Below are 19,361 nucleotides of genomic sequence, written 5' to 3'. Positions count from 1 at the left end.
GTGGTCCTGCAATTCCACTCCAGGTATATTCCCCAAACAAATGCAAACATATGTCCACAAAAACACATACATGAATGTTCAGAGTACCAATATTCATACTATCCAAAAAGGGAGAAAAAAAAACAAATGTCCATCAACTAAATAATGGATAAATAAAATGTAGCCACTCCATACAGTGGAGTATTATTTGGAAATAAAAAGAGTGAAGTACTGATTCATGCTAAACGTTGAAAACATTACACTGAGTGAAAAAAGCCAGCTACAAAAGACAATATACTGTTATTCCATTTTAATGAAATACTTCGAATAGGCAAACCTATAGAGATAAAATGTAATTTAGTGGTCGCCTGAGACAGGTGGGGGCGGGGTGGGCAGGAAATGGGGACTGATCCGCTAAGGCACTTGTGGATATAGCGTTCTTTGGGGGTGATAAAAATATTCTCAAATTGATTGTGGTGATGGTTGCACAATTCTGTGACTAGAATCAAGCCTTTGAATTGTATACGTTAAGTGGATGAATTATATGGTATATGAATTAAATTTTGATAAAGCTGTTATCCTAAAAAATATATTATGCTTAGTATATTCAAAATCTAATCTCCCTTCCTTCCTTCCTCCCTTCCTTCCTTCCTTCTTTCCATCCATCGTCAAATTCATAAGCCTGGGATGGACTATGTTTAATCCATGGAATGAAGTATAATTATATTATCAGTTGGGTGATAAGAAAAGATAGCTAGTCAAAAATGAATCATTCTTTTAATTTGTGGAACTATAGACAAAGAGAATATCTGAAGTGTAAGCAGATCTCCTTTATGAGATTTATTTTTTTATTCAACACATATTTATGGAACATTTATTAAACATTTGAAGCACTGTACTAGGTGCTATTTTATGATTTCCAAGCAACACACACAAGTCTATTTTTCATAGCATACACCTGAGACCAAGTTTCACATGTTTTAGAACCAGTCTGCCAAGACTACCACCTCCCTTCCTTCTAGCAAGTAGTTTACAAGAGCTGACTTTGGTCTATCAAAAATTGTTTAAAAAGATTAAACACACAATCACATTTGGAAGTCTTTTGATATTTACAGAAATGCAAAAAAACCTTTTTTTTAGAAAATCCATAAAATAGGCCTATGTCTTCAACAATGAGTTTGTTTGATAGCGCTCTTGGGAATCCTAGACTCACGGGAATGGAGTATAGACAGAGTGTAGCTAATAAATAATCTTAAATAGATGAACGGGAGTAAGATACTTTTGGAATCATGAATATTGGTAAATAATAAAATTCAGACACTAAATGGAGAAAACACTTTTTCCTAAAATAATGCCCCTCTCGGTGCCTCTCTCCATCCCTGAGGCTTGCGAATCTGCTTTGGTTTAGAGAGGGCTGGAAGCTTGACCCAGCTGGGACCGGTAGTCGATACCAGTCCGATGGCCTCTGGAGAAACTGGAGGATTATGAAATTGCTGTCAGAAGACCCAGGTCTACCAAGGTCTAACCAGAACCTTTCTCTCCATAGAGCAAACCCAAACCTACAAGTGCTGTCTGAGGTCCCACCCAGATCCTCCAAACCTACATCTCTGGAAGCAGGCCAGATGATGCTTACAATCCCAGGAAGTTTGCAAATGGCCGTCAGTGACTGAACTCAGATTGATGTGGATTTCCAAGTTCTCTTTAAAAGTAGAGTTGGGGCTCTATAATCAGGACTCTTCAAGGCTAGAAAGAAGTCCCTGGGCCTGTTCTAATTTATACTTAGGTCTTCAGAACTTAATTGAATTGGGCTCTGGAGATTAGACATTGGGCAGGGAAAGTAGCCATTCATCTCATCTTTAATGTAAGGATCATTCGTCTGGTTTATCTTCAGTATTTGCAGGTCAATCCAATTATCTTCCCCCTGGAATTAGCAGTGAAGTAGCAACATAATCCAGGAGAAAAGGTGTCTATATGTACGAGATTTTACTCCAAAGGAACAGAACACATTTAGAGAAAAATTTCCTGGGGAAAATAATGTAACTTTAAAATAAAAATCAAAGGGAAAAAAATTCTAGCCAAATAATTAAGCCACTAAAACGTATGCATTATTTTAGGAAAAAGTGTTTTCTCCATTTAGTGTCTGAATTTTCTTTATTATTTACCAATATTCATGATTCCAAAAGTATCTTACTCTCATTCAACTATTTAAGATTATTTATTAGCTACACTCTGTCAGACAAATATCTGAGATTTTTTTTATGTAACTTGAAGTTTTTAAGGATGAGTAAGGGGAAAATGGTAGAACAGAGCAGGAAAGACAAATGTAAGACTGTGTGCATGTTTGTACTCTCTTGATTTTGATGATCCTCTCTTAACTGAATCACCTGGATATCTTTTAGCAATCTTTCCTTCACAAGGGAAGAAGGTGAGCTCCACTGAATTCATTATAACACTCTCCTTTCCAGACAAAGGACACTTTGAACAACGGATGCCTGCTTCAACAGCCACTGCCCAATGTTCCGAGAGCACCAGTTTGCTTTCAGCCAAATAGCAAAGGCCGATTTGCCTTCTTCTAATTGATTCGATGGCTTGCTGGCACTTTTAAAACACATTACATGAATCCTTAGAAATCTTTTGTGATGACAGATTTGGTGTATGTATTTTTTAAGTGGTGATCTTTTGCTCTCATGATTCAAGGCATGGAGATGTTCCCAACCCTCTTGAATCGGGGTGAGTGTTGATGCTCATTTCTCAAGGCAAACGCTATAAAAGGGCTTCATCATCCCGAGGAGGCCTGATGTGCTATCTCTTCCTGACAGAAAGTCTCTTTTACAGACGTGCCCCATTCAGTGCAAACTCACTGTTAACGCAATGGTATGTCTATGTGACTCTGATCATTTAAACATGCAGTTATGTTTTGTTTCACAACAAGATTTCCTACAGCAAATCTAGATGACTAAACTGAAAACATTTCAGCTCGGGCTCAGTGGCTCTTCGTAGGGGCTTCCAAACAACTTAGGTCCCTGAGGTGGCACTTTGACCAAACCGTTTCCTAATCAAATGGCTAATTGGTTCGGGATTCAGTTCCATCGTGTTCTCTCCATTCCCCACCCCACCCCCACCCCCACCATTTTCCTTGGGCTTCTGGGTCCCTCAGGATACACTCTACTGGTGTTATTCCACAAGCCTTGCTCCAAGACTACTGGTGCATAGAACTTAATGTGCTACCATTCCAAGCAGTGAACTGAGATTTCTGCAAACATGTCCACAAGTCATCAGCAAGGTGTATCAGCCTGTAATGATATGTCAGGTATTGCTATAGCCTCTACTCTGTCTGGGGATCCAAAGCGTGGCGGGGAATCCATTAGTCCACCCACACATATAGGGCCCACCATGTGCAAGCTTCCATGTTGTGACAGACTGTGCTAAGTCTCACAGAAGCCTGGGTCTGCTGCAAGCTTTTCTGCTCCTCAAGGCAAGGGAGACATTTTTGTACAACTCAAGAGTTCGGGAGGGCACCCACATCTTTCACCTTGTTCTATGAGTTCTTCAATCCTTGGTACTTTTGATTGGTGAGCCAAGCTAAGATACAACCTTTCTGGGGCTTGGTATAAAATGAAAAAGACTCCATGAGCTGGACCCAAAACAGAAGACAGCTATTGCTTTTACGTGGACTTCTTTTTTCTGGGATGGAAGGAGCAGTACAAGATTATGGCCATAAACCCCAAGGATGGCTCCTGGGTGTGGACCGGACATAGGCAAGGGCCTGCTTTGTGCAAGGCAGGACACAGAGGGGCCCAAGACTCCATGCAATATCCACTCAAAGTCTGTTTGCCCCAGGGGTGGGCTCTTACTCAGACAGTTCATCTGAGTAACTGCATGAAAACAATGCAGAAAATGACATATAGTTGAACCAATGAAAAGCTAGGGTTTTCCTTACCTCCAGAAGAAATAAAGCTTGGGGTTTTTGGTGTTTTTTTTTTTTTAAAGAAGTTTAAAATTTTTTTTTTTTAAAGAAATTTAAATTTTTTTTTCTGTATGGAATCATCCAAGAATAGTATATTTACAATTTTTGTGGCCTTGATTGTATTAATGAAGCTATTATTCTAATAGAAAATGAAAACCATCCCACCATGGAGGCACACTTGGCTGAGTGTTTGGGGACAACAATAGCAGCATCTATGCAAACAGTAGGAAGAGAATCAAGACCAGAACACAGCTGCTCGGTCGGATGGACGGAGCCGAGCTGTCCTGGTCCTTCAGCATACACATCACCCTGGACCAGGAGCCGTTGTTGGGCAGGGGAGCGATGCCTGTCACGTTGCACATGACATTGTAGACATCCACGGACCTGATTGGAGCAGCTCTGAAGTTGGATTTGAAATCTGAAAGGGAAAGGCAAGCAAACAAGTTGTCACAGCCATGCCGTGGGCAGAAAGGGGGCCAAGTCACAACACAGAGAATTATACTCAGGCTCCAGGCAGCTTTGGGACCGGAAATCAGCTCTGTCAATGGGGCGTGGCCAACTCTTGGTGAACTTGGAAGGGTATCTGGAAGGGGTATAGCTCACAAAAGGATGTTGCTTTCTATGGCTCATGGAGATGAGTTTCTTTAGAAAGACAAATCAGCCGATTGTCTTTGTGCATAACTGTGGTGCCTTCCTGACCACAGAGCTATCCTGGAGAGGCAGAAGGGCATCTCCATTTTTGCTGCTCATTTCCGCAGAGCCCTGGAGAGCAGGTGTGGTCACAGAAGGTTGACTGTCTTGCTGAGTTCCCCAAACCCAATTACACAGTATGCTTATCTTCCAGAACGTCTATCTAGCAGCAGCTGATTGGCCAGGGCATCCCAGAGCCACTTAAGAATGTTTCTTCATTTTCCTGCCACATCGAGGTCTCAGGGCTTCATGGAATGTGAACCTATACGGTTTCCTCAGTGCCAGCTACCTCAGAAGCAACAACACTGGTTTCTTAAATATGTTTGGAGAACCAACCACACATTCCTTGGGAGTCTTTCACTAGCAGATAAAATAACTTAGCCGAGTGGAAAACAAGCAAACTGGTATTGGAGTTAGGGACCCGGGTGAAAGCCCTGAGAGTTCTAGTGGAGAAGAGTGTTGTGCTTGCTTCCGCCCAGAGGCTGCACCAAACTCTAGCAGTGACGCAGGAATCTAGAAGGTAGGGCTAGTCGTTCACAGCCTAGTGAGTACGGAGGGATTTCAATCAAGAGTGCACCTTCTCCTTCTCCACAGGAGGCCAAGAAGAGGCTGAATATCAAGTACTTGTCTGTTCAAAGAGTGAGTGTAAGAGGTTAGTAGTGTACATAACAGTTTCCCTTTTGGGCCCCAAACCAGAGCTACATTGAGCTTGAATTCAAGAAGGAGATTTTATCCATCCATAAAGGCCTCTGCTTGTGCTTTTAGTCCGTGTAAGACTTTGAAAGGAAATGGGTGGTTTGGGGCTGTAAAGCCAAGTTTTCTACCTTAGAAAATAATCCTCTATAATTGCTTTGCTAAAATGATCACATGTACTTTATTTAAAAAGCAAACAAACACCAATGGCAACAGAGTCCAGAAGTGCCAACACCAAATCCTGCTCTTTCTTTTTTCCAAATCCTGCTCTTATACTAACCCTGAAATTACAAGTACGGAAAGCAGTTCTATTCAGAAAACTCTCCCACAGAGTATGTTAGATCCAGGCCAACTTCCCAAGTGATAGATTTTGCTCACTTTGGAGAAGTAATGTTGACTTTAGCATAAGAAGTTAATAGGCTCTACAACCAGCTCCCAGCCACTTAGTAGCTGGATAAGCTCAGGAAATGGGCATAGAAATGGTACCTAAACCATAGCTCCAGGCACACTGCATCTGCTCAATAAATGGTAGCTATTCTTATTAATAAGCATGTAGAGTAAACACCCCACAAGGGCATACTATGGACTGAAAATTTCACCCATAAATTATTTGGGGGATTCACTTCACTTTTGGGGCAGGAAGGATAACGGATAAGGCAACATCACCTCATGGTAAAAACTAGTCAAAATCCAGAACCCCCCTGGAGAGGAGATTTAGGACTTCCCCAGAATCCCAACCCTTCCTAATATCAAGGTAATTACAACTAGGTGAGGATGGTGGTTAGACTTCCCCAGAGAAGAATCAGCTGAGGTGTGAGAAATCAATGGAAAAGTTGTCCCAGTGATGTGGCAGCAACTCCCATCTCTCCTTCCGACTTGCCATGGACCTGGACGTGATGACCACACTGCCCTGCCACATGGTGGCCATGTCCTCGTCATGTGTGTGGGTGGGGAGGGTATGTGGGTAACGGACAGTAAACCTGACATATCCTTCCCCAGCCTTCCAAATGCCCATGTCTTTAACACTCAGCAGGAAAAACTGAGATCAAGCTCTACTGACAAAAAAAAAAAAAAAAAAAAAAAAATTAAAAAAGATTTTACACTGAAAGTACAAAATTAAATCTTATGCACATAAGCAGGAAGAAGAATTAGGTTTTCCCTCCCAACTCCATCTGGTTCATGACTTCCTATGCTGCGGAGCTGGGCCTTTGGGCCCAAAGGACAGATGATCCAGGCTAGAATGAGAGCTTCTAGAAAATTCTGGAACAGCAGAACAATACCAGATCCAGCTGGGGAGGACCTGGCCAACCTCTGCTAACTCAAGGTGGCATGCTGAACCCGGATTGGCAATCCATGTTATTTCCATGAATTTAAATTTTGTGGATATTGAAACTGTTTCTCCTAAAGAGAGAAGGTTCTGCAGCCCCATGCCAGGCCTGGCCACCTTGGACTGCTTTCCGGGTGAGGCTTGCTAGCTCACAGGCAGCTCACTGAATCACACTCCTGCTGTCTTATCTTGAAATGTGAAGTTCTCCAGGGCAAGATTAGGTCGTTCAAATTAGAAACTGGGATTAACCAGAGAGAGGCTATCTTCCAGAATTATTTCCTTTTCTTTCTGCCAGACCAGACTTACTGGCTTCTGAAGCTCCATCTGAGCAGCTGCAATGATGCCCAGCATCCTCCCTAAGCAAGAAGCGCATATAATTAATCAGGAGGCATGTACCTTTATCTCAAAGTGCAGCTAGATAGCTATTAAAGGCCTCACTCTTAAATTTTCTTCTGAGTAAACAGTCAGTGTGTAAAGCTGTTCAATCTTTCATGAGAATTGGAGCCAGAAACGTGATGGTTTGCGGGAGGCTCTCAAGGCGGTCTCTGCCTGGAAACATTTTTTGCAGTTGGCCCAGTCCCTTTTCATCAGGGGTCATCTATCTGTCTATAAAAGGCTTAGGTTTTTAGTTTTACAGGAGCATATGATGGAGGCCTTTGTTGATGGACAAACTCTCCCCTCTGAATTTAACTTTAAGCTAATGTAGCTTTGGGTACGTTGTCTTAAAATTTTGGTTTGAGGCTAGATTTGCTTCTGCTTTAAAACATGCCTGAGACTCTTGTTTATAAACACTCCTTCCACTGACAACTGTTTTGCATTCATGATCTTATTTCTCTCTTCTAAGGAAGGAGGAGGTGATGCTTTTGAATGAAAGCCCTGATGTTTAATGTCGTCCCATGTAAAGCCTGCGGCCTTGGAATATCTCCAACCTAATCCAATGAACAGTTGACCTCAACAAAATCCTTAAGGCTCCATCCCTCATTCATTATGTTTTTGAGCTCTTTGGTGAATTAATGTTGAATATAGTGTAAGAGGTTATATCTGACCAACCAGGTCAGATATAACTTCTGGCTTGGTTGACAGGGAGCACCCAATAACGATCATTGGTTGGTGGCAATGTGCTTGGGCATCCTCTGAACTCTCTTAGGCCAATGTTGTGAACCCAGTTAGCACTCTATAAATGTTTGCTGCTACAGGTACCGATGCTTACTTCAGGGCTTGGGAACTTGGATCACGTATGGGAAAGGATCTGGACCAGTGTGTTCCCTAAGCCCAGGAGGCCAGGGGCTCCCAAGGAGCATGCAGAAATGGACACCTAGTTGTTCTCAGCAGCTGTTTTGTGGTAAGTAGAGTGACCCAAGGCAGATGGAACGAGAGGGGTCAACATAGATCTTTGTCTTTCTACATCAAGAAGAGCAGACCTTCTAGGCATGACTTCTAACCTATACTTTGAAATGGAAGAATGGACTGTCATGGGCTGAAACATTCTGATCTACGTCCAGAAAATGGCATTTGGAGTATGGATGTCAGGGTAAGTTTGTTACATTTAATAAGGAGAGTGGACAGTCGTAAGGGAGAAGACTAGCTTATGAGCCAGTCAACTGATGGTTGATGGCCGCTGTTGAATGTCCCTCCCCCCTCTGCTTTTTTTTTTAAGAAAGAAAGGGGTGTTTGGGTCATAGTATGATCTCCAGAGTGTCTGATAAACATTTCCACAATGTGAATTTACATTCCTCTGTCAATTAAAGCAAATGACCAAGTAGACCCTCTCCATCTCCCCTCTACTCCAAACTTAGAAATTTCTGGTCAAAGAAGGCAGAGTAAATTTGCTTTCATCCAAGCTGTCTCTGGGCCTTCTGGCTCATTCTCAAAGTCATTCTCAAGGTCATTTCCTAGCTTGGCCTTGAGCACATCCCAGCTTCTGGCTGGGCCCTAAACCAAATGACCCCCACAGGCATGGGTGCTCTAGACAGGGAGAAACTGTGGAAGAGTCAGACCCTGTGAAGTGATCACATCGGCTCTGAGACTCACAGCTGTCAGCAATCTGGTGTCTGATAAGCTTTCCTGGACATCAGATAGCTGTGAAATAACATTTTGATGAATTAAGTAAAAAATGAATCACAAACATGTGGAATACATTTTCTTCACTGCGCTCAAGATTTAAAATTTACAAGGAAAAGCATTTGACTGCATTTGCCAAACCTACGAAGCATTTGAAAGCAAGCCAGCAAAAGATGTTTCATGGAGACCAGCTGGGTTTGCTCCGCTTTGCTCATAAAGAGGTCCATAAAGAAATCACTTCAGCCTTTACTAGTGCTGTCAGCCCCTCCTGGAGACCACTTCTTTGGGAACGGAGGACAAAGCATGGGGTCATGTCTTGCCTACCGGGTCCAAAGGCCAGGAAGATGCCCCTCATGTCCATGAGCTCGTTGTCATAGCCGTGCCAACCGTGCTGCCAACCTTCCCTCTTGCCGGTGCTGTTCATCCAAAAAGGAAGTGTCTCTCGATTCTGAAACCAGGCAAGGCAGTTACATTACACTGTGTCCCAACCGTCGTGATGAGTGAGCATCTGGCCCAAGCTAGCACCCAATGTGGGGATTTCCTTCTCAGCATTCTCCACTGGGGTCACCCAACCTCGGCTGGATCACGTCCTACTCCAGGTAGCACAGACCTTTGGACACAACCCCTGAAATTGCCAGAGAGCTCTAGTTATAAAGGTATTTTCTTACACTGAGCAGAACTGAACCTCGTCATCAGTTTGAAAGCCACTAAATATATCATGTTAGAGACAGAAGGGATGTTAAAGTGTATCTATGGTATAGTGAAAAGTATATTTGGCCTTTGTCCCAGGTTCCTGGCCCGGAGCTCCTAAAACCCTTGGAATTTCCGGAGTGAAGGGGGTGTTTTTGTTATTCATAATGAGCCCCTTTCTCCCCATACCTGAGTGTCTGTTAATGAGATGGCTGACCGGGGTGGGGGGCTGGGGAGCTTCAGGAGGTCACTGGAGGGACCAACCACGTGATGGAAATGTCCTCTGACCTCTAAGACGGCATTCAGTCTTGGGGCCAACGGCGGAGTCCCCCACGCCTATGCAGTGAAACGCATGTAAAAACCCTGGAGCAACATGGTTCAAGGAGCTTCTGGATCAATGAACAAACCGATGTGCTGGAAGGGCAATGACCCCAAAGACAGCCTGGGTGCTCTGTTCCCCTCACCCGTCATCCTTTGCTCTATGCCCCTCTTCCATCCAGCTCTTCCTGAGTTGTCGCCTCTGTAAGAAAACTAATCACAAATAGAGCACATTTCTGAGCTCTGTCATTCATTCCGGTCAGTTATCGAATCTGAAAAGGGATGGGAGAACCCTCCAATCTGTAGTCAAGCCGGACACCAGTGTGGGTAGCCTGGGGACCCAGGACCTGTGGCTGGCAGCTGAAGCGGGGACAATCAGGTGGGACGGAGCCCCCTAGCGCGAGGGGCTGTTCCAACTCCGGGGGGGTCAGTGTCAGAACGGAACTGAATTGCAGGACACCTGACTGCTGTCCGAGAGTTGTTGGAAAACACAGTGTCTAATCGAATCACCTTGTTTTTCTAGCAAAGCCATCAAAGCCCAGAGCCCTTTCCACCGCCCTCCCCCCGGATCCCACCCCCATCGTTCCTTTTTTCCGAGCTCCAACCTCAGGAGCAACGTGGGCTAAATTAGTCCCCTCCTCTTCATTTAGTCAAACATGTGAAAATGGCACAGCCGTTTACATCTTTGTTTCCTGCGACGGTCTTCATTCGGGACGGGCTCCAGAACCATCACTTCCCTGTCACCCTCTTTCCTTCAAAACTCGATTTCCTTAGATGGCAGGTGCTGGCATGTGCGACAGCCGTGGGTCCTGCGGAGGACACATCCCCAGCTCTTCACTGCAGACTGCCATTCGAGCCTGACTGTCCAGGCACGTCTGCTGAGCAGGGTCTGAGATCGCAAACACTTGAGATGCAGGAAGTAGAACTGACTGGTCATGACCAAAGCAGGGAAGCAACAATCCTGGCAATCTACAGGTTGGCTCGTAAGATGCGTAATATAGTACCATCGACTTACTTAGCCAAGAGCCTGCACTGACGTTCACTCCATTGTCACCACATCCCAGTGTGGATGATGTTCTTCCCACTGTACAGCTGAAGGAACTAAGGCCCAGAGAGGTTAAGGGACACTCTGAAAGCCACACAGCATTCGAGAGGCAGGGTGGGGGTTGGAACCCAGGCGGGTTGTCTCGCGGTCCTCGAGCACCTTCCACGGCCCCACAGCCGGAGGTCACTGCCTGTGACCTTGCCTCTTTACTCACCAAGTAGTGTGGCCAGTTCTCAAGTGTATAGAAAAAAAGGTTTTAAAATTGGATTCCAGGTTGTTGCTTTCTGGGTCTGCAAGCTGGTTGGGATCCAGGGCGAGCTACTTCTCGGTGCTTCGGTTTCCCTGCTGGATGTGATAACACCTCCCTCACAGCGTCTCCGGAGGCGGACATGACTGTGCACGACATGCCCAGCACATAATAGATGCGCAAAAAATGGCTGTGGGCCGGTCACCAGATGCGGCTGGCTGTGGGGCGCGAAGTCCCCTTTGCTTATTTAGCTGTCATATCGCTTTGCACACCCATCCTGTCGCACCCCATAAATCGCTCCCTCGCTTTCCAGATCACACTCTTTCACTGACTCTCCGTTTCCTGAATTCCCATCATCCCCTGTCCCTCCTTCTCCAGCTGTAGCTTGTATTTTTCCATGGGAACGTTTTTATTAACTTACTGCATTTCCAACCTGTGATACCATTTTTGTTCTTTGTCTGTGGTGATATCACAGCACATCCCAGTTTAGCTCTGTCAGCTAACTGGAGGTGTCGCGTCCTCTCTCGGGCTCCGGGACAGTGACTTCTGGAGCACCAGGAGAACGTTCTGTAACTAACGACTCCACCAACTGTGACCCCCACGGGACATATGTGCCCCACAACAAAGGGACGGATGAAAGGGAGGTGAAGGCTGATTATACCTGATTTACGAATTCCACAAAGACAAACATACAGCCGTGAAAACCTCGGCCTGAAGGTCACTGGGGCTTTGGCGGATTGTAGGGGAGTGCGTTCCTTTTTATTAAAGTGACAAGTCGCTCCAGTCAAGCAACTGTTCTTACTGATTTTAAGAAGGAATAAGGAACTGGCTGCTCATGTGAGAAGCTACCCATCTCCCGGAAATGACTGAATGCCTTACGTTTCATGCACAGCCTTAGCTTCAGAATGACGTCTGGACGATTTTCTCCCTTTCCCTTCCTGGTGGCTTCCCCTGTCTTTGTTGTGTACCCCACATTGTCACCTAGATGCATACAGATGAGGTCCTACTGATGCATGTGTGTCCCAGACCTCTCAGCCTCCAGAGCAGAAATCCCCAGGCTGCGGGTCCTCCAGCTGCTGGTTAAGGAGAACTAATCCCATCCTGACTCTCGCAGGCCCAGTGACTGCCACACAGAACCACCTAATGATGTCCAGGGAGGTGCTCAGACCCTCCAGATTTGGTCAAAGCTGAGACAGGGGTAGAAGAGTGGTGTGTGTGTGTGTGTGTGTGTGTGTGTGTGTGTCCATGGGAATGGGGAGGGCAGTGCTCCTAAGTTTGGGTCCCTAAGAAAACTGGGCTCATGGTGGGGTTGGCAGCCAATTCCCAGGAAACACCGGGTCCTCTTGCAGTGTGTTGTAGAAAGCCCAAATAAGTGCCCCACCTGGAAGGGGTAGTTCCCCCTAATGAATAGGTGAGGGAGGGAATCTAGAAAGAATAGGGTCTTATTGGGGAGAGGAGTCCCCGGCAATGGTGGGAGATGTCCTTATCCCCCCAGTGGGAGAAGAGCCTGTTCATTCCATTCTGCAGCTCAACAGATATGCCCTGAGCTCTGAATCTGTGTCGGGCTCTCTGCTAGGCTTTTGGCTGAGAAGCACAGAGGAGGAAAGCATTCCTTCCTCTGAAAGAGCTTATTTTTAGTGAGGAAAGACGAGGGGTTATGGCTTCTGTATATTGATTCCTGAGCCGGCCGGGACAGGCAGTGAGGTAGGATGAGGCCCTGGGGAGGCCTGTGGTGAGCATCACTGTCTGTGGGATGGGCGAGCATGCATAGCAGGGGACACACAAAGAGAGGCCACCCAGGTGCTGGCCCCGAGGTTCCCCCAGCAATGGACCCCTGGGAGCTCTGGTCGTGGGGATGGGCGGGCACAGAGAAGACCGGGCCAGGCAGGGAGAGCTTGTACCGCCTCGCACGGGAGAAGCATGAGAAGGAAGCAGCCATGGGAGAGAAACTGTTGGCGGGCGTGAGGAGGAGAGAGGACCTGGAGTTCTCCACTCTCGGAGCCTGCCTGAGGTTGTGCCGGTCAACAGGGTGACCGACCATTGTGGTCTGCCCAGGACTGAGGGCCTGCCGGGGATGCAACACTTTGGGACAGTTCTAGACAAACCAGGACGTGTTGGCCATTCTACAGTGAACGCTATCCTGGAAATTTAAACAAAATCTTCACCAAGTGTCATTTGTTCAGCACGTTCCAGAGCTTTTCGGGACCCCTCCTCTATGCACAGGCAGGTAGCCGTGCTGGGACCTTCCTTTGATGAGCCACTGAACTAATTAATCATTCCTAACAGGAAGGAACCAGAAAGAGCTCCGCACGAGGGAACACTGGGAGAAATGGTTATTATGTTTATACACTTGTGTTCTTTGATTTCCATGTCTGCACTCTCCTGCCTGCTTACGTGGAAATGCCTACCATCAGCTTGCTTGAATTTAGGAAGCCACGGGAGTCTTTATGAGATAAGAGTTATAGTTTTCAGACTAGATCTTCGTCTTAATCATCCTTAGAATTAAAAAAGAAAAAAAAAAAAAGGCATGTTCACTGTTCACTCCCAAATCAGCAAACCAGTTAATGAAGTTTGTTCAACACATGCCTGGTGGCATCTCTGAATTCACCATTTTATGGCACATTCAGTCCTTTATGGTGCTGAGCTGAGAGGTATAGGGAACACAGTCAGATGTGGGGGTAGGGTTGGGAGTGAGGGTAAAGGTAGAAGGAGGGATAGAGGGACAAGAAGAAGCAAGAGCAGCTTGAACAATCCGTGTCATTGGTTTCTGCTGGCACATGGCCAAGGCATTTGCTGTAGCAAAATCTCATTTTTTTTATTGTTGCATTTTGGGGATACATAAGCATGTATACCTCTCCCCTCTTCCTTCTGATTTCCCCTCAGTGTAGATCAGAAAATGGTTGCTAAGCTGCAGGCACAAATACTCCTGAGGAGACAGGAGGGTCGCCGGCTGCCAGGACAACATCCGGGCTCCGGCTCTTGCTGTGCACCCCAAAATGACTTTGTGGGGGGCGCTGAGGGTGTGGGAATCCATCCCGCGTGGGTATCCTCCCTGGCCAGCGCAACCGCGCAGGGCCTTGCCTGGTGCCTCCTGCCTGGGTTGACTTCTGGTCCCATCTTCCCCCACTGGGAGGGCTCCTACCTTGAAACTTGGAGCGCTCACTGTCTACACTGCGGGATCCCAAGCCTAGCCATGCAGAGAATGCCCTGAGCTTATCCTGGGCCCGACTTTTGGGTATTTGCGTTCAGTAGGTCAGGGTGAGGCAGGGAATCTCTCCATTTGATCATCTCTCCCCAGCTGATTAGGATGCATAGTCAGGCCTGGAAACCCCTGGCACCCATTCACCTGGCACCCATCATGTGCTATGTTAAATTATCTGTCCTTTTCTAAGGACACTTCTTATTTATACTGGATTACCATGCCGAGGTCCAAGTCTGTTTCTCGGGCTCTTTGTGTGTCCCCAGCAGAGCTGCCTAGCGCCCTCCTCCCAGAGAGAACGCAGGGTCTCAGGGGGCGTAGAGTCAGTCATGTAGTCGGCTCCCAGAGGACTGTTGTCCACAGCAGGAACCAGGGAGTCCCCACTGGCTTATTCCATCTGGCCTCCAGCCTCATTGGCCAGTGCCTGTGGGATACTGGTTGGTAAACTCTGACCCTCGGGCACCTGGGTGGCTCAGTCGGTTAAGCGTCTGCCTTTGGCTCCGGTCATGATCTCAGGGTTCTGGGATCAAGTCCCACATTGGGGCCCCTGCTCTATGGGGAGTCTGCTTCTCCCTCTGCTCCTCCCCCCAACTCGTGCTCTCTCTCTCTCTCTCTTTCTAAAAACAAACAAACAAAAAAACCAAAAACCCCCCACAACTTTTTGACCATCAACCCTCTTTTCAACCACTAAAAGTATAATTCTTCCAGGGAAGTGGGGTCGGGCACCCAAATTTGTCCCCTCCCTCTCTTGATGAGGCATCTCTCCGAATCTCCAGGGCTCTGGGGAACACAGGGGAAATCTGGTCAGATTAAAATAAATAAAATGTGAACATCTATCTAAAATTAAGTCTACTTTATTGTCCTAGGACACGGTTATAAGAGGAAGCTCCCACATCCTGGAAAAATACAATATAAGCTTCTGATATCATCTCAGGCGGAAAGAGGCACCCAATACTACCCAAGTCAGGGGTGGCTTCAGTTCAAACTCTTGTGCCAGTGAGGACAGTTTGCTGGCTCTGGTGTTTTCCCTGATAGGGTTAAGTTTGAGCGATGGTTTCTATTACAGACCCCTGTTTCTTAGATTTCCCCCGTTGCTCTCCCGGGAGGCTTCCTGTTGGCGGGAGTCCTTGGATCCCTGTGCGAGTGGTGGTCGGGAACACCCCTATGCAAAGGGATGTCTCCCTAAAGGTCTCTCTTTCTGTGCCTTTCTAACACGGAACCTAACTGCTCAGGCCTCGGGCCCCGGCCCGCCCCTGGAAAGCCCTGTTGCCACACACAGCATAATCTTTTGAATAGAAAAGGCCAGAGAGCCAAACCAGCAGGGCTTACGAGGAACAGAATTCCTCAGAGTTCAGTGAAGGGCTGGAGAGCACTGCATGGATTGAGCTCCTTTTTTTTTTCTTTTTCCCGGGATCATGTTCCTGAAGTGTGCCAAGGGTGAGAAGGGTGTGCATGTGCTCTCAGACGACCCTAATCACCCCCAGAAAGTCAGCAGCTCCCAGCACTTGACATCCGACTTCCTGAAGCTCAATTAGTCGGGCCTGGACAACACCACTCTAGCTGCCACTAAAACTCAGAAGCCACGTTTTCCAGATTGTCTTGATTTCCCTAAATATTTTGGGTCCAGGCCTAACTGCCATTCGACCACAGGCCTTAGAATTGAGCCTGGCATTTCATATCCTTTGCCAGTTTTCAAAATAAATCTTTCCTCTGGAGACAAATATTGGCCTCCCTTAGAAGCTTGGGGCTGGATTAGCTGCATTTCTCTCCCCTCAGACAGGAGTCCGGAAGATCAACAATGAACACCATGTTTCACAGTCCTTCACCAGGCTGGGGCCCCATCCTATCTTTCTGAGCACGGTGGCATGAGGGGGATACCGTCTAGGACAGGCTATAGGACTTAGCCCCTGTAGCGGGGTTGGGGGGGTCTGGCGAGAGCTGGTGTGTCCCACACTTGGGCTCCAGCTGTGGGCTCGCTGAAGCTAGGAGAATTGTCATCACTGGTTTGAACACCTTCTCCCTGTTGAAATCTCTTCTCGGACTACTAATAATGAGCCCAAAGGAAAGGCTTTCCTGACTCAGCTGACCTCTCTGTTCACTTGGTTACTGATTTAAGACCTACAAAGTGAACAGCCTGTGATAAGTAACCCAGAATCAACTGCCTTAATACTTTTTAATTCATTTAGTAATTCATATTCCACAAACATGTACTGAGCCTCTGCCACGTGCCAGGTTCCATGGGGGAAAACGAAGGCAGAGGCGGCACAGGGCTGCCTGCAAGGAGCCTCCAGCCCAGGAAGGAAGGGTACAAGAGCAGATGGACAAATGTAGCATGCAGGGGAGTGATTCCGGCTTTCATGAGAATTCCAGGATGGAGGAAATTAGGGGAGAGCTGGGTGTTTCATGGGAGAGATGGTGTTTGAGCTGGACTAAAGGGCAGGTGGGAGTCGAGGAGGAGGGGCACCCCAGGGGTTCTGACTGATGTTACCAGAGCCCACTGAGTACTGGCTGATTTTTTTAGGTACAGGTATCCCCTGCTTTTTTGACAGTTCGAGTTACACCACTTTGCTTTTACAAAAGAGCTACTATATTAGTAGCTAACTGAAAGAAATCCGAGGGGGATTTTCTCTTCTATGAGAAAAGGTGAAAAGCGAAAATGGTGTTCAGCATTGGTTTTTTATAGAGACGGCGCACCCCGAGCAGCAGAGGGGCACCGAGCAGCTCCTTCCCTGGAAACCACATTCAGCAGGAAGCCGCCGTAGCTTCGAACTGTGTCTGTGAGCACCTGTGCTTTAGGTCGATTGATTTTGTGCATCCCTAGCAAGATGGGACCTAAGGGATCAGAAAAGCCTAAGCAAGGTGATTTTCTGGGTCTGGGAATGCTCAAAAATTCTTCCATATGAAGTAATGATAACTGCTTCTTCGCTTGCGCCATGTCTGCCTATGAAGGGTTTCAGAGGAACATTCTGCTTCTGGATGGGGGGGAGGGGGGGAAGCTGCATATGGATGGAGGAATGGAGGTGGGGAATGGAAGAATGCACTTAAGTTCGGCAGAAACTGCCCTCAGCATTTGCCCACTTTGCATTTTCCTGTGTTGTTCCTGACTATCCCATATGCCAAGGACACGCAGCATCACTGGACCTCCCTCCGGAGGGCCCTTGGACCACCACATGGTGATGAGGCCATGTCCAGCCCCATTGCAGGTGCCCCCTGGAGGAGGGAGGGGGGGTAGAGCATGGGTGGGGTGGGGTGGCTGGTGAAGGGTGTAGCCTTTGACCCCTGGCAAGCATAAGCAAAGAGGTTCCCACAGGACAGTGACCAGGTCTTAGGGAGACGGAGAGGGTGGGGGCAGCCCTTAGGCAGCCCTTGAAGAAAGGAGCCTGGCCAGTGTGACAGGCCAGGGCTTGACCTAGGTGGGTGGCCTGGATTGTTCCACCCTTCATGTTTGGCCAGTCCTCTTGGCATATGGAAGCCTCAGATCGCCGCCCTTGCAGGAGGAGCTCCAGGGCCAGGGACCGGCAGTGGGTGGCAACCCAGCCCATATACTAAAGAATGCGGGAGCAGAAGCAAGCTGCGGGAAGCCCCAGGCCAACAGCAGTCACACGGGGTAATCGTGCAATTCCAGGTGACAGATTCGATCTGCTTCCCTGTCTTTATCTTTTCCAGGGACAGCTCTCTAAGTGACCATTAAAAAAAAAAATGAACTCAATTAAGTCTTCCCGGTAGAGCAGAGGCCTTAGAGTCTGCAAAACGTAAAGTGGTAGCAAAAAGGTGGTGTTTATATGGGCGTGGCACGGTTGCCAAGGAAGCCAGATCTTTTGTGTTGCGGAACAGAGAGCAAGGAAGGGGGGATGGGACCCTATTCTGTTGGCCCCAGCCAGCACCCGTTTGTCCTGACTCAGCTGTTTTTCTAATCGCGTCTAAATCAGAAAAAAAGACTTCTCGGCTGTCCGGACCCGAGAGATTGCTTTCAGGCCTGAGAAGTTGGCCCTGCGGCAGCCGCCGAGCGCAGTCTACCCGAGACACATCCTCGCAGGTGCTGCGCCCTGCTGGGCAGGTCACGGAGCAAATCACAGCGTTCTTCTACCGCCAGGGGAGAGACTCTGCAAATAGCCGTGGGGTGGGGGATGGGGGGTGGGGGGGGGGGGGACGGGACGAACAGCCCGGCACCGAGCGGGAACAAAGATAGCCAACGGGGTTCTCCATTCTCTGCGGTCAGGTAAGTATAATGAACAACAGAAAGATGTAAAAGAAAAAAGACCAAGGCAACAAGGAACAAACAGACATTTGTCTTTAGGGTTTTTCAGAAGACAAAGAGATAAAACCCTATGTTCTATCAAGGTAGAATCCGAAACTATAATTTTTACCGGTGAGTCTTGGGGAAAAAAGCCCATGAATTCAAGGATTCATAAAATGATAAAGGTATTCATTCAGGCTAAGAAACTAAGGTACAAAAAGGAGTGACTGAAAGACATCTGATCTCTCTCAGGACTCAGGGACAACCATGATTTTTCAGAGAAACATTTGTGTTTTTATGTGACAGACACTCTAAGTTACATTAATGTAATTGATTGTGCTTCCCTCTTTGAACTGGCTGCTAGGAAGCTCAGAACCACATTTGTGTTCCATGTTGTGGTGTGTTACTTTCAGGACTAACAATATCCTCCATGCAGAGTCATTGAGAGGAACAGAAATAGTAACCAAGAAGGGAGGGGACTTCATTCAAGATAGCTGTTATTGTTGTTGACCAAAATTTTAAGAAGAAATTTTTCCTGATAGATTTATTACCTGCAGAAGGTAAAATGGCTTTATGTTCACGTCATTGAAATGTGGGGAGGAGTCATTGTAAAGTTTCTAATGAACCAGGCATGATCAATGAAAATTCGCTCTATAACACCCCTCATTAGTAATTAAAGCAGGGCAAGATAACATTGATAGTCCCGATATTTAATGGGTCAACACTAAATTATTCAGAATCTTATTTTTTTCACGTCCTATTGATCTTCCTTCTGGTTTCTTTCTTTTAAAAAAAAAACCACTTTCTGCTTCAAATATTTAAAAAATCACCCCAAGTTTCCCTCTTGAAATAAGTATATATTTTTAAAAAGCTTTTCAAGTAATCATCAATTGCTAGGCATTCTTCCT

General features: G+C 46.8%; 1 protein-coding gene across 2 annotated transcripts in view; it reads right to left on the bottom strand.

Moving 5' to 3' along the window:
- Positions 1-260: 260 nt before the first annotated feature.
- The window catches only part of ENPP6 (ectonucleotide pyrophosphatase/phosphodiesterase 6), a 118,717-nt gene continuing 99,616 nt past the window's right edge, over positions 261-19,361 (bottom strand). For both annotated transcript variants that reach the window (XM_032413670.1, XM_032413671.1), the window contains 2 exons: positions 9,042-9,165; positions 261-4,364 (listed from right to left, as the gene is read on the bottom strand). In XM_032413670.1, coding sequence (XP_032269561.1) covers positions 4,159-4,364; positions 9,042-9,165 — 330 coding nt within the window. In that variant the 3' untranslated portion in view covers positions 261-4,158. The remainder of the gene's footprint in view (positions 4,365-9,041; positions 9,166-19,361) is intronic.

Source organism: Phoca vitulina, unplaced genomic scaffold (genome assembly GCF_004348235.1).
Source record: "Phoca vitulina isolate PV1807 unplaced genomic scaffold, GSC_HSeal_1.0 scaffold15, whole genome shotgun sequence".
In the NCBI taxonomy this organism is placed as follows: domain Eukaryota; kingdom Metazoa; phylum Chordata; class Mammalia; order Carnivora; family Phocidae; genus Phoca; species Phoca vitulina.
This window is presented reverse-complemented; position numbering and strand designations above follow the sequence as displayed.